Raw genomic sequence first — 20,473 nt, 5'->3', positions numbered from 1 at the left:
ATATGATTAAAAACGTTGTTTATACTAGAGGTTTTTTTTCAAAGAACAACTTACAATGAAAGTAAGATTTCTCAAAAAAGTAGTTATTAAATAATTCGGTGGGTACTTTAACCATTTTATTTCTATGGTCTTGTGGCTCAAATTAAGAAATTTGGGAACCCTTGCTTTATCATATCAATTCATCGTGCTTAAATAAATGAACATGCCGTGATAAAAAAAAGAAGCTTAATTTGACTGTTATTTACCTGGACATGTAAATATGCTACAGTTACTCAACATGTTAAATTAATAATTTTGTTGTCTTACCTTGACATATAAATGTGTCATAATAAGAAAGAAGGTTGGCTCGCTGGAGGACTCTGTACAACTGCAATTCCGATTCGTTCGTTGGTTGTGACGTCATCGCAACTGCGTGAAAACAAAAATATATAAGAAAGTTCACATTCGATTGTGAAATCATGATCAAACTGAGTAGTTTTTATTTTAACGACACTATAACTATAAAGCATGATGTTATTAAATGTTGACTACAGAACACGCTTGAAGAAGTATTTTTCCAACTCAATTACATTTCAATAGAAACAGCTTCTTACACTAGTCTGTTTTTTATTTTATTTTCGGCATTTATGATCACCATTGTAAATTAATTTCATACTTTAAATTACTCCCTCCCACACACACACAAACAAAACAACAGAAAATTCAAAAATTCCTTTGAAGATTCCAAACACCAATCAGACGTTGGAAGTATTCCACAAGATTTTTACGTTAGAAACCTACGAGGGCCAAATAAAGATTTATGGATCTAGGCAAATATAGTCTAGATGTACACACAGATACATATATATATATATATATAGTTGATCGAGTTTCAGTTGCAATATCAAATATTATCAAAAACCAATAGCCATACAAATGAATAAGTAGACACATCAAAGCTTGATAAGTTAGATATGCCTTATAATATAATCATTGGTGAACATTTTTTATCTATATTATATATATTTTTTCAATGCTAAATTGTTTTTTGTTGTTTAAACCAGATGTCGAACTTATTGTTCGAAGATCCTAAGAATATTGAACTGACTTGAATAATTTTACCGTGAATTTTGTAATAAGCTTGAAATACATTAACAGCAACATCAAAAACTAGTAAACAGGACAAGATTAATATTTTTCATGAAATGCTGTAGCAAAAAATACAATTTAAAAGTACATAGATAGGGCATTTTCCTACTGGGGTTCTAAGGAAATCTCTTCTTTTTTTTTTTTAGAGCTCCTTTTTAAACACCTTATTTGCTCAAACTTCAACAACATTCGAGATATAATGATTTCGTCTTGTCTTTGTTCGTCTAAAGAACGGAATAATTTCAGTGTGACGCACTTCAGCCATTTTACTTTATTCCAAAGTTATGAACGGATGCAGAACCTACGTTAGTTTTTAAATATATAACGATGTTAAAGTTCATTATAATCACGCAAGAGTCACCTCAAAAGTAAGAAAGATGCCCTTCAGATGTTCACCAAATTCTGGGCAACTTTTCAATGTTTAAAATTCATCTGCTTTTCAATAAAATTTCAACGACGTAGTGTGCTTGTTTTTATTTATTTTTTATTTTATTATTCTTACGAGTCTGGAATTTAAGAAAATTCTTCAAAGATAACAAAGTATTCAACCTTATTAAGTTTTAGTTTACAATTTTTATTTTATGCCTCTTCAATCTACTTATCTATCTGCAATAAATCCCAGCTCAAGGAGCAGCCATATTTTAGTAACGTCTTCCTTGTTGATGTATAGTATATGCTTTACAACGAAATGAGGTGGTGCATTTTCCTTTGCGATTTTGGAGTCTTGTGTGATTCACTAGTGACTCGTACAGAAACGTCATAACCAATGAGTTAACGAGAAAGTTGTAACCAATGAGTTAACGAGAAGACAGTCCAGAAACTGAAAAATTCTGAATAGTGTTTTGTCTTTATTCTAACAACGTTCCATATTTCTTTATAAATCAACACAGGCTTATTTTACACTAGTAGCTACGGTCAACCGAGTTTCTGATACTTGATTTTTATGTGAAATTTGAGAGGAATGAAACCTGGTTTTTAATTCAAACCAACAAATTTAGTATAGTTACGTGATAATTGAAAATCTAATCATTCATTTTTCTACTTAATCTGAGATTTTTTTCGAAATATAGTATTTGTTGGAGACCAAACAAATTATTTATCCTTGTAGGCCTTTTTTTTTCTTTTTTGTACGTTACATTATCTTGTTACCTGTAACCGGATCGTTTTTACCTCAATGTCAGACCTGTTTTTTTGTCACGTACATGATTATTTCATGCTTGTGGCCAACGTTTACAGCTTCTGGTGATCTTGTTTTATTATTTTTCCATAACTTGTTTAAGACCATGTAAATGTCTGAACTTTTTGTTTTTCATAACCTGGTGATATTTCTAGACTTCTGATGTTTATTCTGGACTAAAACCTTTTTTATTATTATTACTATAGTCTCCAATATCTCCTCTTTTTTGCTCTCGTAATCTGATGATGATCTATTCGAAGTTCTGTTTGTTATTAAGAGCCAGTGCAAGTTTATATAAACAGGTTGTCTTGCTCAGTTTTTTTAATGACATAGTTAGCTTCTTTAATCGATTTATAATGAAACAGTACAGACATATTTATTACACCTACAGTGAACTGTAGAAACGTTTTGTTTGTTTTTTCGTAATATGGAGATCTATTCCAATAGTTGACATATAACATAGGTTTAAATATTGCCATTTAAAACTTGGCTTAATGGTTACATAACAGTGAAACGATGACCCAGTAGCTATGTTGGAAAATATATCAACGTTGCAGTATATTCTAGCCATTTGCCAGAGATATAACATTTGGCTATACATTTAACTTAACTACGTTATCACTAAATTCGTAGAAGAGATAGAATTTAAAAGAAAGATCGATCAACACCAATTTTCATTTCCGTAATCTCATTTACCATTCCGGGTTTTGGAACTGTTTACCTACAACGAGGTTACATTTTAAATCCGCCATTATGTGCGACATTTTACGAGCATAATTGTTTGAAATATAATTTTCAATACAGAAAAATCAGTAAGAGTATTTCAGATTTTTTATCCATTATGAGATAAAAGTGTTGAATTTACTGTTTGAACAAGGGTGCGTGTGCAGCAATTTATTTCCAATTTTGGAATTTAGTTATTCAGTATTCAAAGTAGAATTTTGTGAAAACGACAATATGTTAGCGTTCTTTAAGTTTTTATGATAATTAAAGAAAGAACTGACTACAAAACACCCATCACATTTAAAATTTTAGTTTTCGTTGTTATTTCAGGTCTGTCAAACATCAAGCATCACCACTAATTACATTTACACTTCTTTAAAACACTTAGCCCTTTTTTAACAACTCAGAAAATAGTTTATTAAATGTACAAGTACTAGATGGCGCTACTTTACGAACCATACACCGATTTGTTATATATTAAATCTGTTAACAATCATGATTATCTAATGTTTACATAACAGACTAAACAATCGTTTAGTAGGTAATACTGTTTTTCCCACTATTGACTAAGTATTTCAAGATACAGTATAATACAATTGATTTATTACGTTTAGGACAAAATTATGTGGTTCACTTTTGATGACGAGGAATCCATTTTTTTAGAAAATAAAAGTTTTGAGACGGCTTGACTGGGTAATGAAGAAAACTTTATTAGAAATGTACGATGTTTCGACAAGATTATGTCATCCTCGGGTACAAGTAGTTTACAGAGATGCATGAATATATATATATATATATATATATGTATATAGTATGGAAAAAACAGGTCACATATATGTGGTTTTCCCTCTCAATCGGTCTGTCATGGCCTGGTGGTTAGGGCGCCCGAATCACAATCTGCGGTTTGCAGGCTCAAATCCTATCGCCCACTTTTAGAAGTGGGGTCATTACAATATATTGGTCAATACCACTATTCATTTGTAACAAGTAGCCCAAGATTGGGCGGTGGGTGGTGTTGAGTAGCTGCTTTCCCTCTAGTCTATTATTTCAAAATTAACGAGAGGCTAGCGCAGTTGTTGTTGTTTGTTATTAAGCACAAAGCTGCATTTGTGATCTGCTCACCACGGGTATCGAAACCCAGTTTCTAGCACTATAAGTCCGCAGACGTACCACTGTGGGGCCGGCTAAAATTGAACAGAACTACTGAATAAGAAAACACTTGGTTTGATCAAGTGTATTTTCGGATTGGTACCACCATCTTCTGACATCATTATGTCCGTTTATTTATCCGGACTTTTAACAATCATACTATCAATATGGACTAATTTGCAAAATGATTCTTGAACTTTTTTCAGTAAAGGTGATTAATTACAAGAGGAACGAGCGTAAACTGGACAATAAATTGATTTGTCTATTGGAGTATTTATTGGTTTTACCTTTACAACTAAATAGTGGTACTTTGTAAAAACAATGTTTCCAGGCTCTTGCTGTCCTTGGAATTAAATTATCTGTCGTCAGTAGTGATTAGTCTAATTGGTCTTGATCACACATTACTGCCAAACACCACAGTTTCTATTCTAACAAGCTTCATCATAATAAACTTATCCCAAATTCTTAAACATACGTGAACGTCAGCTTCAAAGACCAGCTTTAAGCAAACTAAAGACAGACTGTATACTAGAGCTGTATCGGAAGATAATATGTAGTCAAATGGAATTGCTATGATTTTGTTTTTTCTATTGTTTTTCGTGATGTTGTAAGCTATATTTTTTAATATTTTAATTTAGATGTTTGTTTGCTAGAGGGCACATGAGACAAATCTAGAAATTTCTTGCAGAGTATAGAAATAAGTATACGATTTAATATGAGAATTTGTGAAACGGCGAGTTAATGAGAAATCAATGAGCATTCGGAGAGTTTATCTATTCAGTGTCAGATTTAAATCTTTATTCATTATCCTGATAATGGAACCAGGAGATATGCCCAGCTTCATCGCAGTTTTTTGGGGCTGAAAATTAGGTTTGATAAAAACAGTCTTCACTTTGCAAATAAGAACATTATACCAATATCTTTCCTCGAAAAGAGCTATGACATATCCTTCAGAAATAATTCTGTCCATTTTGACATTGCACTGTTGAATGGGGAGGAAGTCCCGATTCAAATGTATACAAGTACTAGACTTATCATCCACGGCTTGTATCTGCACCTTTACACGATTCCATCAGTGCCTCTAAAAAAGTTTGTTGGCTTCTTTCGTTATTCACACCTTTCGAAATTTGAAATTTACTTTTTTGCAATATTTTCAAATAACTGCTTCAACTTTTCAAACACAAAATATGAGATAAATGTTGTATGATTTTCTGTATTTATCTCACGTAGTACAAGTTAGAACGTACGCCAAATAACTATCGATAGTACCAGCCACAGTAGGCAGGTGGAAAATAGTTTCTTCTATGCATAAATACGATATGAGAGTTGACATGTTCTCGGGCCTAAGCTGATTAAACCTCCTTTTCTCCTTGTTCAATACCACTAAAAATGATCATTGTCTAAACAATAACGGAAAATACAAATAGAAACTGATAATTGATAACCTTCTGGGTATCTGTCTTAACTCTGCGCTAATTTAAAAAATGATTTTAACAATTGTCCATGTGCCGGGTGTGGCCTGTTACTTATGGTATCGGGTTGCGTATCGAGAGGTTTAAGGTTCGAGACGTGATGCTACAGAACACACTTCGTACGACCAATTTTGAATGCATTATACAAGAGACTGTTAATATCGTTATATTCTTCAAAGAGCCTGGTAAAATCTTTGTGGTGTCAGTTGCTGTTAGCTGACTACCTTCCTTCTTGCCAGTAGTTCAAATTGAAGACGGCTACACCGGAAACTTGGGATCTCTACCTGACCGTTTCATCCACGTGCGCATAAAGCGACATCCAGGAGGAAAAGAAAATTCTATTTTTTTTATTTCAAAAAAAGTTAAGAAATTATTGGAACACTTATAGCTTATCCAAACAAAACGTTTTATTTCATTTTTACACCACAGAGAGACTTGGGCAACAATACATCAAATTCAGCTGTTATATTGGGAGATTCATACTTATTTCCATATTTAAACAATTTTGCCATTTTCCATGGGGCAGTCAGTTAAAGCAAACACATTTCGATAACCTTTTTCTTATTCTGGACTGCTACTTCATACTATGAAGCCTTGTACGTGGACTTTTGATCGAATTCTGTTAAAAGACTGACACTCGAGTTTTTTTATTACTTATAAATCTGAAGGTTTTTAAATTATTGGAATGAAAGCACAGGTTATAGATTTATCGAGACATTTTAAATGTTAAATTCTGGTTAATGATATACCTAAATATATTTCTGGTGGATAATGAGAAACTGATAAAAATTCGGTATGAAAGAATATTAATCTAGTTACGAGGAAAATTTATTTATAATTTTAAGTTCTCATTTGGGTTTTATTGATTAATAAAATTAACAATAACGATCTTTACTTCAATCATTCAGCACTTTTCTTTAAAAACATTTCACTTTACTTTTTGACACATTGAAATTATTAAATTATCAAGTTTCATGTAAACTTTATACGTTAGTAATTAATAATTATTTTTATCCAGGTTTAATTTTAACGTCAATCAGCTATCGTAGTATCATCTTAATATAGTATGTAATACCCAAACCATTTTTAATTGGTCATCTTAATATAGTATGTAATACCCAAAACATTTTTAATTGATCATGTTAATATAGTCTGTAATACCTAAACCATTTTTAATTGGTCATCTTAATATAGTGTGTAATACCTAAACCATTTTTAATTGGTCATCTTAATATAGTGTGTAATACCCAAAACATTTTTAATTGATCATGTTAATATAGTCTGTAATACCTAAAATGTTTTTAGTTGACGATACGATATTTTTGACAAAATTTATACATTTAATTTTTGGCAATAATAATAATACTTCTTTCTCGTAGATAAAGTCACAATTGGACTCTCTCGCGATATCTAAATCTGTATAGGGTTAATCGCATTTTAGATTAATAATTAGTATATGTTAATACAATGACGTGTTACTGCAAATGCAATGCGTGATTTGAAATAAAAATGTTTAGGATCTGCATATTTGGTTTACAACAAATTCCATGCTTTTCGACAGTGCAATGCTGCCATGTCAAATATATTCATATTGGTTACGGATAAGAATATTCGTATATATAAAGAGAGGCTTTGAATAATGTAGGGTTAAAAGACAACATTTCAAAGTTTAGAATATTCAGTGTCCTTAGGGAACAGGAAACTTGTACACCAGAGCGTTTAGGACAATACTAGATTCGACAAGTATTCCACCGGCCAGTCCGAGCTTTACCGTTGTCTGCAAAGTGAAGGCTGTGGTTACGAAAGAGAACCCTACGGCCAAAAAAAGCCAATGTACTAAAGCAGGAATAGTTTCTTATCATCATTAACAAGGGTAATAAAGAGTGTTTTGAAACTGACGAAGATCTACAAGCCAAACGTTTACAAGCTTTCAGACACACCTTGAGATCCACTTAAGTGTTTAGCTTTGTGCTTAACTACAAACAAATAAACTCATCTCCAAATTTTAAACTTGCGTCATATTATCATCAGAATAAAACGCAAATAAATCAGAAGCCTATGTCCTATAGCTTTCCTGGGAATTTCAATAAGATTCTCCCTTACAATTCTGTTCTTACGAGAAAATAAGTTAAAAAAATTAACATATTTATCCCCTTACATCATCCTAGTAGTCCTCCCCTGAATACTTTCCAATAAGTCTTACATGTGGCCGAAAAAATATTGGAACTATAACATTCGTATTTAACCACATACTTGTTAACTCGCCCAGTACAGCTCCAATTTTTTTTTTTTTGTACCTTTTAGTTTTTTTAAACGTAGTCTTGGTAGTTGATATCCTCCGTGGAAAGTTTGTTGAAAAGTTTGTCAACGTCCTTTCAAGAAGCTTGTTATAGGATAATTTGCGGTGTCTGAAAATTGTGACTTTAACTACGACCGACAGACTGATTAAGGAACCTACAACATCGTTCTTATGACGTACGATTAACTTGTATGTACAATATTTATGTGTTATATATAATTATGTGGAATTACTTTGTGTTAGTTAATGACTATTTAAATGTAACAAACATTTGGTATTAATTCAAACAATTTGTTTGTTTTCAATTACAGCAGCTAGAATCTATTTTCAGTCACGTTGCCTACTCATCCTTGATGGCAAAAACGCAGATTGGGTGGTTAATTCTTCTAATTTTAGACTTTTAATAATAGATAGCCCCCGTAGCTTAGCGACAAACCTGAGAGTCTATAACAATAAAAATTGGGTTTCGATACTCGCGATGGCCAGAGCACAGACAACCCAATATGTGGCTTTGTGCTTAGCAAACAAACAATAAACAATTTTATCAGATTGTTTATTTCTGTACGTAGAATCGACAAATTTCCAGTTATGAAAATTGATATTTTAAACTGTTCTCACCTGCAGCATGCTTCAAAGTCAGAATAAAACTTCCAGTCTTATGTTTCTAGATAAACCTAAACGAATCTTATCTAATACCGTGAAATTAGGACGTTTGAATCTCGTTTAATTTACAGCACAACTTGCTGGTCAAAGTAAAGCCTGACCAGTTATTTTTTTAATCGAAATTAAGGACTTTGTGCGTTTTTAGCTAGGAATTTTCTGGTAGCTAAACTCAAAATTGAGTTTTTGTACGTCAGAACTCTTAAGCTTACACGAATGATGTTTTAACCATTTATCAAATCATAAAATTGAACCGTTTAATAATCCTTAGGTGCATCTCGATCATCAAAAGTTTTCTCAAGAATGCTGTTATCAATTTGCAAACTTATACAAATGAGTCACAATTCATATTAATTTGTCAAGTATCGAAATAATGAGGTTTATAAAGTCAATTTGTAGAACATTTTAAAAATAAATTTGACATGTTATCATTTTTTGTTTGTTTGAAGTTAAGCACAAAACTACACAATGGTTATCTATGTTGTTCACACCACGAGTATCAAATTATTAAGCACAAAGTTACACAATGGGCTATCTTTGATGTGCACACCACAAGTATCGAAACCCCATTTTTAGAGTTATAAGCACTCAGACTTGTCGCTATATCACTGTCGGGAGGGGCAAAATATGAGAGAGAAAAAAGAAGTGTAAAAGAGGAACAAGAAGGGAAGAGGCAGATATCTACCCAATTAACAAGTCGAGAATAAAAAAAGGGGCAAAGAACGATTAAAAAATGTCATTGATAAATTTAACATATAAATTAATGACTGGAATGATGTCAAAAAGACTTAATGAGTGGTTAGAAGAAAAAGGAAAAATAAAGGACAGCCAAGCAGAACATACTGGGGAAAGAAGAAGAAGAAAATTTGAATATTTGGGAGAACATTAAATATGGTAAAAGACGTAAAGAATCGTAGTGAAAAGAAGAAAAAAGAAAGATCGAAGAGTTTCTGGATAGTAAAAGGAGTTATACAAGGATGCTCGCAAAATTTTGAAATGACTCCGAATATGAATGAATGGAAAAGAATATCGGGGTGAGTGCGATGGGAAAAATTGTTCGGAAGACGAAATGGTGACGAATTATGCATATCATAATAGAAAACTTATACGGAGAACAATAAACTAAATCTAAATTTAGATAAATCAAAATTTATGCTCTGTCCACCTCATAGAATTGAATCTCTGATTGTAGTGCAGGTCTGTAAACTTAACGCTGATCCATCGGGAGACTTAAACTTTTTAACCACCTTCATCTGTTGATCTTGCCATTCCAAATTTTTTATTCATCCTGTTCTTCCAAAGGAGTCCATTGCGGAACCTTGCACTAAAACAAACAAGTAAGCAAAAAGTATAGATATTTGGGATGCTCGCTTAATATCAGGAATACTTGAACACAACATATAAAATATATTGAGACGAAAACACTACGAGTACTAAGTGCAACATGGAGAGCAGCTGATTTATTTATAGTTAAACCCAAAGCTACACAATGGGCTATCTATACTCTATCGAAACCCGGTTTTAGCGCTACAAGTCTGAAGAATTATCGCTGTGCTAATGGAGGAAAAAAACGTGCAGCTAAAAGAAACAAAACGTGGAACTTGAATACGGTTGCACTTGTTTAAAAGCCTGATAAATCCTGTTACTAACTATGGAGCAAAAATTTAGGGATGTGGAAAGGAAGAAAAAGTCCAAGCGAAATATATAAAACTAACAGATGTCCATTGAAACAATTCAATGGTAAATTTCCTAAACATAATGATGAATAGATAAAAAAAAAAAATGTACAGTTAACCCAATGCCTTGGATCATAGCATATACGGTTGTCTAGTGGGCCGTTGACTGTCATATTTTGTCATTCCATCTGGTATTTCAATAAGGAAGATTGCATTACATTTGTTCTTAAGCAAAGGATAATAACTGCAATGCATTGTTGGCAAAATGTTTTGGTTTCGATGCAATAGACGCATCCGGCAAAATAGAGTGATCAGGTTCGTCAAGTAGCCACGGTGATTTTTTTCCGCTGCATGCCACCGTTCCTTTTTGTTTTACTAAGCACGCAGAAAGACCACTACCGAAGGGAGCGCTTTTTTGACAGTTGTAATTTCTATAAGAAGCGTCAGAGGGGAGATATTTAATTAAATTTATTCTACATGGTACAATAAAATCATGCATGTATATAATACCAGCATGAAAAAAATAATTACACACACACACACAATATATATATACACACACACAACAACAAATATTTGTACTCAATCACATTCCTCTCTAAGCGTTTTTTCTATCCATGCTCCTATCTTCGAAATATTTCTTCCAATCAGTCAAGAAGGAAGTCCAATTTTTTCCAGAAATTCCCTCACAAAAAGAAACATTTTTGTACTTATGTTTTCTCTCAGACTGACTGTTCAGCACACACGAAGACTGGTGGATCGATGTTGATATTGATATGAAATTTTAGGAATTGCAAAAAATGAATGATTTTCCTGTAATGTACTCTTGAAAAGAAGAATTTTGTGTTTTTTTTATACGGTTAACCGTTCAGGAGATACAGTGCGTGACAGACAAACTATATATTAGATGGACGTTGGGTTCAGACAAGAAACACATTCTATTGCACATAATAGACGGAGGTAAGAAGAACCGAAATGGTGATTAACACGTATAAAAATTGCGCATATATGTTGGACATACTGAAAATAAAGGAAAAAAGACGATCAAAACACAATTTGAAAATAATTGCAACAGGAATAGGAAAAAAAATGAATGGAAATTGGAGATGAATAGAACACTTTAAAAGCGTGGTAATTCTTAAATAAGTTGGATATCATAAAAAAATAAAGAAAAACGATGAAGGAGGAGATAATGAAAATACATTTGGCAAAACTTGAAACAAAATGAAAATAGGATTGAAATATCTATATGGAGCGACTATTATCAAAACATAAAAGGGATGGAGATGGAAGAATATATAAAATCAAAGGGAGATAAGAGAAAATTTGTAATATAGCAATAATAAAGTGTGAGTACAGAGTGTGACCAGAATTTGTAAATAACAGCGTAAGACGATAATACATACACTGTATTGTAAGTAGAATAGCAGAAAAACTTACAGATGAAACAGAGTAAGTAAAAAAAAAATGTCAGAAAATTTAGCTATTCTTGTATACGGCAAAATATGAAAAGAAGAAACAAGTAGTGAAGATATAATTAGTGATTTATACGGAATTAGGATATAACTGACAGGAAGATAGTAACTTTAGGTTTAAATTGTAATTAATGATATTCCAGAAAAAAAGGCAAGATATATTGTATAGGAGAACTCCTCATTCCAAAAGGTTGGAAGACTAAGGAATAAACTTGGTTGATTTATGTATAAAGTTTCGGCGTTACCTAATTGTTATGCCATTTTCCGCAATTTGAATAATTAATATCCTGGTACTCAGTCCTCAGAAAATAAGTATGAATACACAATATTTCTATCATTGAACAGTAAATGTCAGAAATAGCTTAATCCAAGCTTAAAGTTTGGTATAATATTGTAGCTGGATAAAGATTTAAGCTCAAGTTCTAATTGTAACGAAAGTGCTGATGAATAATTGTAAATATATATGTTTACAGTGAAGACGACAAACAACTTCGAATAAATGTTTATATATTATACCCAACTTTTCGGCTTACGCCTTTTAAAAGTCTATGAACGACAGGAGTTACAAAATTGATTTTAAACCTATAACGTTCACAGACCCTAAGAAAAGGCGCAAGTTTAAAAAAAATTATATGTATAAGGGCACCCATTTATCAACTACAGTTTGCCCGTGTAAATAAAATTTCATAAAATATAAAAGAAAAACGAAAACAACCTTTGATTGATAATAGCGATGACCCACTAGCTTTTTTAGGCAGGTTTGCAATGGTGCATGCATAACAATCCTAGTTTATGAGTAAACAATTTAACCCTTGTTGTTGTTTGAAGTTAAGCACAAAGCTACACAATGGGCTATCTGTGCTCTGCCCACCACGAGTATCGAAACCCGGTTTCTAGCATTGTAAGTCCGCAGACATGCCGCTGTGCCACTAGGGGGCTATTTTCAATGTTAATATTATATTGTTCACGTTAAGAACATTGTAGGAAACAACGTTAAAATATTTCATAATAACTTATTTATTATACAGGGGTTAAATGTGTACCTTGGATTCAATATATTACTAACCGTGTACTAATTTGTCTTGAACTACTTTTTTGTAATGCTAAACAAATTTTATTTAAAATTAAATCTTTGTACATGTAATAGGAACAAATTATGTAAATATTCTTTTTTCAAATGTACAATGTTTCCCTTAAACTGTACACTATTATAACAAAATGCAAATTTATTGTAAAATTTGTACATTAAGTCATTATATGGAATTTGTTGATTCTGTTTTAGCTCTTTCCACTGCCAAGAACTGGTAAAAATACACATTTCCATAACAGCTGTCACATTTCACTATATATTACGCTTTTCTAGTTTTTATTAATATGTATTATTACTGTAATGTTGTATTTTTTACTTACACGAAGATTATGACGATGTTTATAGTGTCAATAATCTAAAATGTAAATATATACTTTAATAAGTATTTCCCCACCCCTATACCGGCGGTTCAGCGATCAGTTTGAGGGTTTATAAAGCTAAAAGTCGAATTTCAATGTTCGCCGTGAGTACACCACAGATAGCACATTGTATAGTTTTGTACTTTACGATAAACAAACTAAGTATTTATATTAAATTTATGTTGAATAACACTAGCTTAGACCAATACACTTGTCAAGTCTTATCACAACTTTAAAATCGCGACTGTATTAGTTATTTTTTAGAGGTTTCTAAAGTACCAGAATTATGACAGAAAAAAACAACAGCTTATAATACATTTTCCACCCATAAAAAAGAAAAGACTCATCTCTTCTCCAAGAATTTTAAATTCATAAGGTGACATTGTGGCATCTACTGACACTGGGAGAGAGGGGGGGGGTGTATCTGTAAGGCAGATTTATTACTGTAATTCATTTCAGTTTGTGCTTACAACCGATTACATAACACAAACCCCGAACTCTGAAATTATGGACTTTAATTCTCAGCAAATCGTATATCGTGCTGGACTATCGGATGTGCAGCCAGGAATCACTTACAAATATAGAGATTACCTTTAAACACGTGTTAAACCTGAAAGCCTTTTCTTACCTATTGCATGACGTATTTAACATGAGTGCTTTGTAGGCATTAAACTTAGAGTTTTACAGTTTCTTTTTATTTTCAATCTATGTGTAAATAAAAACCATTGCATAAACAGCTTTATTTGCATGTATATAACAGCAAAACATTATTTTTACATTAATTAAAACTTTGTAAAATACATATACATGATTGGAAAACAAACACAATAAAAAACACAAAGGTGTGTGTTTGTGTGTGTGTGTGTGTGTGTGTGTGTGAAGAATGACACATCGTAAATTCACTTTATTCTTTGTTTCTAAAGCAACTCGAGCCGGGCGTGGCCTAATATATAACATGTTGTGTCCAAAATTCGAGACTTAATGCATTAGAGCAAGCTCCGTACTTTCAGCTGTGTGCGTATTATAAGAGTAACAGCCAATCCTGCTGCTAGATTCAAATAGCTTGAAAAACATCTATGGTGACAGATGCTGCTGGCTGGCAGCCTTCCCTCTGGTCAGTATTTCAGAATTAGAGACAGTGATCTTTGACCTGGTCATTTAGACCGCGTGATCATAAGGCGCCATTTAAATTGAAAAATTCTAATTCTCAAGTAACCCATAGGTTACTGACATAATAAGGGCCTGCTAGGCTGTAATATTTAAGACCATGTATTTGCATAAAAAACAAATTCAGAAAGCTCACAAACCTGACGTTATCCTACAACACAACCTTTTCAAGATATTAGTATTTTACTGCATAACTTATTAAAAGCATTTTATGACTTTCAAACATAAAGTAAAGCATTTTACAAAGTTTTGCATTAACTTGAAAGACGCGCAAAGCTGAATGAATCGGAGACAGTTTTTTGGCGTTTCGCTTGTAGCTCCTGCTGATAATGTGCCTCTATCTGTAATGAAATTTTACTGGCAACTTATATTTTTCAAACATGTTTTTTTTTGTCCCTATTGTATTTAATATAACTAACTAATCCTCCTAGCTACACGAACGTTTTTCTTTAAATAACTAGACGTGTATATTAGCTGTACCTGGGTAAGGTTTTCCTATACAATTATATTTGTATCGAGAGAATGAACACGAAATACATCCACTATTCGGTACATGACAGAACCGCAACATTAGACATTTTCTGCAACAATGGTATTAACTTTAACATTTCTATAACTACATCCGTTTCAAATGTCATGTAAAATGTAATTAATAGACAGGTGCTAAACCCAGTTTTAAAAGTACTGTACAAATGCAAACAATTGAAACTAAACGATTCCATATTACTACAATTTGTTTGTTTGTAGTTGAGCACAAAGCTACACAATGGGCTATTTGTGCTGTGCCAACCACGGGTATCGAACTTCGGTTTCTAGCGTTATAAGTCCGCAGACTTTCCGCTGTGCCACTGGGGGACACCACCAATTGAAAGTAATGATAATAATATAAATGTTTTGTCGAAGTATCTTATGAAGGGTTAAAAGGCGAATTTACAATATGAACGATACAATCATGCGAGATGTAACATTCCCCGACTATAAATGTATTTTCTTTTTTATTCTTCTCCAGCATTTTATTTTATTATACAACAAAATCTTTTGTTGTATAAATCAATACATGTCATGATAGATTACGTTCCTGGACTCCTGCAAGTTTCGACAAAGAATCCCAATGACTTCGCGATGTTTCATTGCAAGAATAATCAATCTAACTGTAGGTTTCATGTTAGGCCTTAACGATGAGCTTCCTTCCTTCATTGCAACTAGTTGGTACACGCACGCATTCATGTGAACATTTTGAAAAAAAAACAAAAAAAAACACGAAACTATTGAGAATAAATTCTGTATTTAATTCGCCCTTTCGAGTGTATACAGCTAAATGCATGCACAACACCTAAGATTTACTACTGTTTTCACACTTTCTACATAGTTGTATACGTTGTCTCATTATTGTGTATCTACAGAGTGGACTACATGTACTTATAATACGCGAGTATAACACCAAGTAAAAACTAGATATAATACGAAGAATTTATCTTTCAAACTAACCATCGCATTTGTGAGACATGGGTGAACGACTATATCAAAACAACTAAATAATAATACTATTATTACGTACCCATGGCATCGTTTAAAAAATTTGTCGTATTCAACACATGAAATGTTTGATTGTAATAGTAAAAAGCATGACAAATTAACTTGTAAGACACGTGTCAATCCTAAAGATGTACAAGTTTGAATGAAAAGTGAAGACTACAATGTAGTATGCGACTATTTATTTATTTATAAAAATCTGATAAGGATTCAGTCCGTAGTTTAATACACTCCGAGCAACAGCTTAATCTTAACTAATACGAAGTGGTCACACTTTAAATAAACCCTTTCAGATTTTATTTATACTCTAGTTGCAGAGAAGCAAGTGACAGAGTTATCTGTATTGAACAGCTGTCACTGGTATAAATAGAAACTTTTATGTACGTACTTATATCCTCAGAGAAACAATAATAGCAATATTTCATATTTTAATGTTTCTCCCTTCCCCCTCCCATTACTCGGAGACTCTTTTAATACAGTAATAAATAAAACGTTGGTCCTTTTCTTCTTTGATTGATTATTTCCCAAGAAACATTTAGTCAGTAATTGCACTTATTTTCTTAAAACAGGAGCTATAATGATGATATTAATATGAAAAATAGTGAAATTTTATTTTCTCAAGATTCATTATTCATTTTTTTTTCTTATTTTGCTTGAAACAGCGGAAGCTATCTTCTCGCGCTTCCTTACTTTTACCTGAACATCTGTATTTATTAGCATGTCACATTAATCTAAAGAGTATTGCAGCACATTCTCCAATCCAAACCTTCTTCATACCCCCTCCACCCAATGGGTCAGAGGAAGGTTTCTTTGTTCGGTTTTGGTTAAGCAAAAAGCTACACACTGGGCTATCTGTGCTGTACCCACCAAGAGTATCAAAACCCGTTTTTTAGCGTTATAAGCCTTCACATTTACCGCTCAGCCACTGGGGGCTTATAACGCTAAAAAAAGTAAAATCGGGTTTTGATACCCTCCGTAGACAGAGCTCGGGTAGCCTAGTGTGTAGCTTTGGCTTAACCAATAACTAAACTAATCATTTCCCAGTATTTTAATTGGCATCAATCTGCAACCGAAGTTAACATCGCTCGAGATAAAACAAAAAGATAAATAAAAGTACAGGTTATTTAAAAAAATGTTTTCCATTAAAAATTAAGAGCAGAAGATCACAAACACAGAACAATAATCACACATGATCACGATACGAGCTTTATATTTTACAAAAAATAAAGTAGAATCAGACAGAAGAAAAAGTGCACTTTAAAAACTCGTACAAAAATATGTCTTACTTTTCTGACAGCGTTAGCGCTTGTTGCAAAATGACATTAAAGCACATAAGCATTGCATGCAACTAAAACAGGCTTTAAGTATAAAAAAAAACGGAATATTCATCGAGAATACAGTATGACTATAAATATTTATATGCGAACTTCCTTTTCTCATGGATGAAAATCGTAATATGTATCACTCCACAACAAGTACGTTATAACGTGATGTGCAGCGGCACACTTTACATCACGTTTTTGAAAATACTTTAAGTTATTTTTATTCTATATCAGTAACTTTGGTATAAAAGAAGAAAAAAGACTTAAGATCTACTTCAAGCAAAAAATATTACCTTATAGCTGTCTCTTTTCTATGATTTGCAATTGTTCAAAATACTTTTTCAAACACACTAATATTTCAGCGATAATCCCCATATTCAGTTCTTAGGGGAAAAAATAATACTTTCATACACACTAATATTTCAGCGATAATCCCCATATTCAGTTGTTAAGGGAAAAAATAATACTTTCATACACACTAATATTTCAGCGATAATCCCCATATTCAGTTGTTAAGGGAAAAAATAATACTTTCATACACACACACACTAATATTTCAGCGATAATCCCCATATTCAGTTCTTAAGGGAAAAAATAATACTTTCACACACACACTAATATTTCAGCGATAATCCCCATATTCAGTTCTTAAGGGGAGAAATAGTCAGTCTACAGGCTTTTCATCCTAACTATACGAACGCTTTCCTTTAAATGAAGAAACTCAATAACTAGGCGTGTATATTAGCTGTGCCTGGGTAAGGCTCTTATACATTTGCCGTTTTATCGAGAAAATAAACACGAAATCTATAAATAGCTGTTGTTTTTTTTGTTCTATATTACTATTATAAAACTCCTATTGAATATATGAGAAAACCGTAATATTAAAATTTGTTTTGTAACAATGGTATTAACTTGAACGTTTTCTATAATCATATTTGGTTTAAAATATATAGTATTCCCATCCTACGAAAGTCCACTGCACACTTGGGTGTTAAAAGGCAACAAACCCAGCCGTTATTACACAAGCATTTTTTCTTTTTATCCAATCAATGGCCCGGCATAGCCAGGTGGTTAGGACGCTCGACTCGCAATCTGCGGGTCGCGGGTTCGCATCCCCGTCCCACCAAACATGCTCGCCCTTTCAGTCGTGGAGGCGTTATAATGTGACGGTCAATCCCACTATGTGTCGGTAAAAGAGTAGCCCAAGAGTTGGCGGTGGGTGGTGATGACTAGCTGCCTTCCCTCTAGTCTTACACTGCTAAATTAGGGACGGTTAGCGCAGATAGCCCTCGTGTAGCTTTGCGCGAAATTCAAAATATCCAATCAGCCCGGTAATTGCATACGTACAGGAATTTAAAATGTTGCAGAGAGCAAGTAAATAATTTTGTATCATTTATTAAATCACATAACAATACCTATAAGTATTAAACGACATTAACAAGCAATTAACATGTCTTTATGTCTTATTAACACAAAAACTCGTGTTTAAACAAAGAATAAACAATTGCGCGTACTTCTCAGTCATATACAAACTCCGCTCAGGGCATAAATAAAATATTATCATGATTTTAAAGTATTACTACTAAAATGCATTTGCTAAATTGTAGAATATCAATTATGTAATTTTTTATCTCAATATTTTGAACGATATTTATACAACATTTAGTCATTATTAATGTTATGATAATTATTCAAATAGAATGAAGCTTTCTGTAGTTAATCTCGAAACTACAGCAAACTCAAAAGTTAGTCATTATGAGTGATTCCCATCTAATATAAGCTAATGTTATATTTTCAAGTCCCTGGTGAGTATTGAAAAATATCTATTAACTGAACTGGTGAGTTTAAGGGAACGTTTAAAAAGAAATAAAAAAGGCAAGAATTAAAGTAATACAAGTATCAAATTGCATACACAAAAAAAGGAGTCTATAGTACGTTCTTGAAAATATTTAAAATAACATTACAGTCCAGTAGATATTTGCCTCTTTGTGTCAAGACCCATTGAACTTCTGTTAACTTTATTACTAAGTCAATTCAGTCTGACAGTAAATAAATGAAATAATGTTAAAAGTATTTTTCAAATAATCAATTTCAGAAATATTTAAGTTTAGCAATAAAAATACTTTTGTAACTTTTTTTTTTTGTCTGCTTGCGGAAATCGAACCCTGGAGTTTTGCGTTATAATCCCTTCAGCTTATCTCTGAACCAGAAGAGCCTAACCTTTTCTGACTGAACACAGACCGTCCGAAATAATACGATAAATCAGACTTACACAAACAGGTTATTCTGAAGATACATAGCTTGTTACTTAGTTGGTAAAATGTGTATTAACCACTTAGACTCAAAAAGCTCTAAAAATATAATATTAATAAAAAAGTTGCAATAGAGAGGAAATGTGAAACTGAATGAAATTCCCTTATTTACAGTTTTTAAACAATATTTATATTTTTATATTTCAGTTAATTTTAGTTGCATATTTTATTTGTAAACCGTGTAACAAACATTCTTATAACAGTGCTTATTTTTCTTTAAGTAATCTGTAGTTGTCAGGGAAGATTTTTATGCAACTATTCAGGCGATCAATACTATACTGTTAAAAAACTTGTTTTATTGTCATCCTTATTTATTACACTTTTACACACAAATTGTAAACACTATAGGAATCATCATCACAGTGATTACAGCAACTAACCGGACCACAAACAATGGCAAAAAATAATGAACAATTTTAAACTATTCATTAAAGTTTTAACCAAGCATGTTTTTATTTTGACGAAGGATAAAATGCTACAAAGTTATATTTCCAATAAAAGAAGACTAATAAGCCTTATCTTTAGAGATTCTAATTTGTTTTCAAGATGTGAAAAGTAATCCGCATTATTATATAGTAATAATATAGTTACCGTGTAGTAACTACTGGATTAAACATACAAAGATACTCGTTTATTTATGAAATGTCAGTATCTCTTATAATCACAAAAATTAACTATTGTGTCAAAGAAGAAAATGAGTTTCCGAGTTTATACTTAACCAGCTTCAGACAAAATTTCTAATTGTTTTGGAATGGAAGTTAAGTTTAAGCTTTAAACTTTTTTTTGCTCCAAGTAGTTTTAAAATAAGCACTTAAACCAAATAAAATCTTTATAATTTACTAATGCATTTAAAAGGAAGTTAAATATGATTACCAAAACAAAAATAGGAAACTTTTTTTTTTTTTTTATTTTTTTTTTTTTATTACGTTTA

General features: G+C 32.2%; 1 protein-coding gene across 13 annotated transcripts in view; it reads right to left on the bottom strand.

Annotated features, from left to right (window-relative positions):
• The window catches only part of LOC106459206 (NGFI-A-binding protein 1-like), a 182,549-nt gene that overhangs the window by 114,915 nt on the left and 47,161 nt on the right, over nucleotides 1-20,473 (bottom strand). For 12 of the 13 annotated variants that reach the window (XM_022385642.1, XM_013918808.2, XM_022385648.1 and 9 more), the window contains one exon: nucleotides 307-408. In XM_022385642.1, the coding sequence (XP_022241350.1) occupies nucleotides 307-408 (102 nt within the window). Of the gene's footprint in view, nucleotides 1-306; nucleotides 409-1,726; nucleotides 1,798-20,473 lie in introns of those variants that run through there. The other variant, XM_022385654.1, reaches the window with a different exon arrangement.

The sequence above is a fragment of the Limulus polyphemus genome, unplaced genomic scaffold (assembly GCF_000517525.1).
Source record: "Limulus polyphemus unplaced genomic scaffold, Limulus_polyphemus-2.1.2 Scaffold575, whole genome shotgun sequence".
In the NCBI taxonomy this organism is placed as follows: Eukaryota; Metazoa; Arthropoda; class Merostomata; order Xiphosura; family Limulidae; genus Limulus; species Limulus polyphemus.
This window is presented reverse-complemented; position numbering and strand designations above follow the sequence as displayed.